Below are 2,153 nucleotides of genomic sequence, written 5' to 3' on the forward strand. Positions count from 1 at the left end.
GGAACCAACAGAACCCAGAGGAACCAACAGAACCCAGAGGAACCTGTACCTGGACTTTGTGCGAACACAGAGCGTTAACTGTTGCTCGCTCCCTTCAGCCGGATCAGAACCACCCAGAGCAGGAAACATCTGGCTCCGTTTGGGTTCGGAGCAGCTGGGTTGGGTTACCTCAGGAATCACAGTTGGGTAAGAGCTGAATCACAACACGTCCAGCGCCGACACACACAAACCAGAACCAGAACCGCTACCCACATAGCCTCCAACCCGACTCCACCTGGTGAAATCACCAAAGACTCGGGACTCGCCTCCGTCCAGGTCCAACAGAACAGACCCAGAATCCCCCAGACATGCAGTGAAACACGAAGACCTCAGGATTATTTCACTCAATTAGCAGAAAACAAGAGAAAACAACCTCCAGAGACAGATGCTTATATGCTAAGCTAAGCTAAGCTAACAGGAAGTTATACCAAGTTGCGTTAAACTGAAGTGATGCTAGGTCACGTTAAAAATGGAGATTATGCTAAAGCTACTAGAATGAGCTAAAACTGAAGTTTTAGCTCTGGTTGCCTTGTTGTTGATTTAGCATTTTGTTGGCCCTTCTGGGCCACCGTAGAACCTGCAGCCCGGCTCTGCCGTGGTGGCAGCATCATGCTGAGGGCTCGAGTCGTCTCGACGCAGATCAACATGATCAGAACCAGATCGTCTCAGTTTCCGTCTTCACCGGGCTGAGGAAGACATCTGGACGGGGCCGGTTCCGCTGGACCGCAGGGCAGACAACCAACGGGTCCAAACTCAAAGCCGGCTCAGAAAAGAACCGGACTCTTGGAAATCCCGGTCCGAGGTCCGAAGGCGTCCACTTGTCCCACCGGAACCAGGACAGACGGCTCATTGTCCTCCAGAAGGGGACGTTCAGGACAAAGACCTGCTTTCAGATGGAGACGGACCGAAGGCACGGAGCGTTTCCCAGCCGGACTCGAGGTCCGTTCAGCGAGTCAGAACCAGAACCGGGCTTTTACTACAGAGGCAAAGAGCTGCAGTAGGGACGGAGTGAGACACGGACAGATGGACGTCCTCTGAGACGAAGAGCTGCAGGACACAGAAACCGTCCGACCCAAAGCTGCTGGAGCGGTTCTGGACCCGGTTCCAGATACGGCAGTTAGAGCGGAAAACTCTCTGCGTGTGCAGCTGGATTTACACCTCACACACACACACACACACGCAGAAACACACACAGATACACGCAGAAACACACACACACACGCAGAAACACACACAGATACACACACAGAGAAACGCATACACACACGCACACCCGCAGATACACACACACACACACGCAGAAACACACACACACACACGCAGAAACACACACACACACACACACGCAGAAACACACACACACACACACACTCACGCGCAGAAACACACACAGAGAAACACACACACACACACACACACACAGAAACACACACACACAGGAGGAGACTCACCCTGGTTCTGGTTCTGGATCCTGGCTGCGGGTCCGTCAGCCTCTCCCCCGGCGCCGTCCGGTCCCGGCCCCCGGTCGGGCCGGCCGCTGCGTCCCGGCGGCCTGGAGGCGGCCCTCTGCAGGAAGAGCGGATGTTTAGCCACGGCGCTCCAGCCCAGCGGCCCGGAGCGGCGCAGCGACACCAAGGCGTCGGCCATTCCAGCCGGAGCCGAAGACGAGGAAGACGAGGGGGAGGAGAACTGGGACGGCGCAGAGGAAAGACTCGGCCCCTCTATAAACACACGGAGAGGCCTGGCCTCCGTCTGCTGGAGGAGCGGCCCCGACCCGCCCCCATCGGGTCAGAACCGGGCCTGAACCCTTACTGCAGCATACCAGCCGTCCTGTGTCGACACGCTCCCTGCAGCTGCGGCTCGCTCCGAGCGCGTGCAGCAGATCGGTTCTGGTACCGGAGCGGCTGCTGGTTCCGAGTCCAGACTGAACATCTGATCCGGACCGCCTGAGCCAGAGCCAGAGCAGAACCAGAACCAGATAAGAGTTCAGCAGGCGGCGGTTCTGGTTCAGCCCGACTGTCACCGACATCAAAACTTTGACCCAAATTATCACGGGGTGTACTTAGTTCTGCTGCTGTCGGGGCGGGGTGTACTTAGTTCTGCTGCTGTCGGGG

At 56.9% G+C, this 2,153-nt stretch overlaps 1 protein-coding gene across 1 annotated transcript in view; it reads right to left on the reverse strand.

Moving 5' to 3' along the window:
• LOC103473192 (microtubule-associated tumor suppressor 1 homolog) overlaps positions 1–2,153 on the reverse strand; it is a 50,343-nt gene that overhangs the window by 36,572 nt on the left and 11,618 nt on the right. Inside the window, exon 4 of the mRNA XM_017303863.1 lies at positions 1,491–1,605. Coding sequence (XP_017159352.1) covers positions 1,491–1,605 — 115 coding nt within the window. The remainder of the gene's footprint in view (positions 1–1,490; positions 1,606–2,153) is intronic.

This window comes from Poecilia reticulata, linkage group LG1 (genome assembly GCF_000633615.1).
Source record: "Poecilia reticulata strain Guanapo linkage group LG1, Guppy_female_1.0+MT, whole genome shotgun sequence".
Taxonomy (NCBI): Eukaryota; Metazoa; Chordata; class Actinopteri; order Cyprinodontiformes; family Poeciliidae; genus Poecilia; species Poecilia reticulata.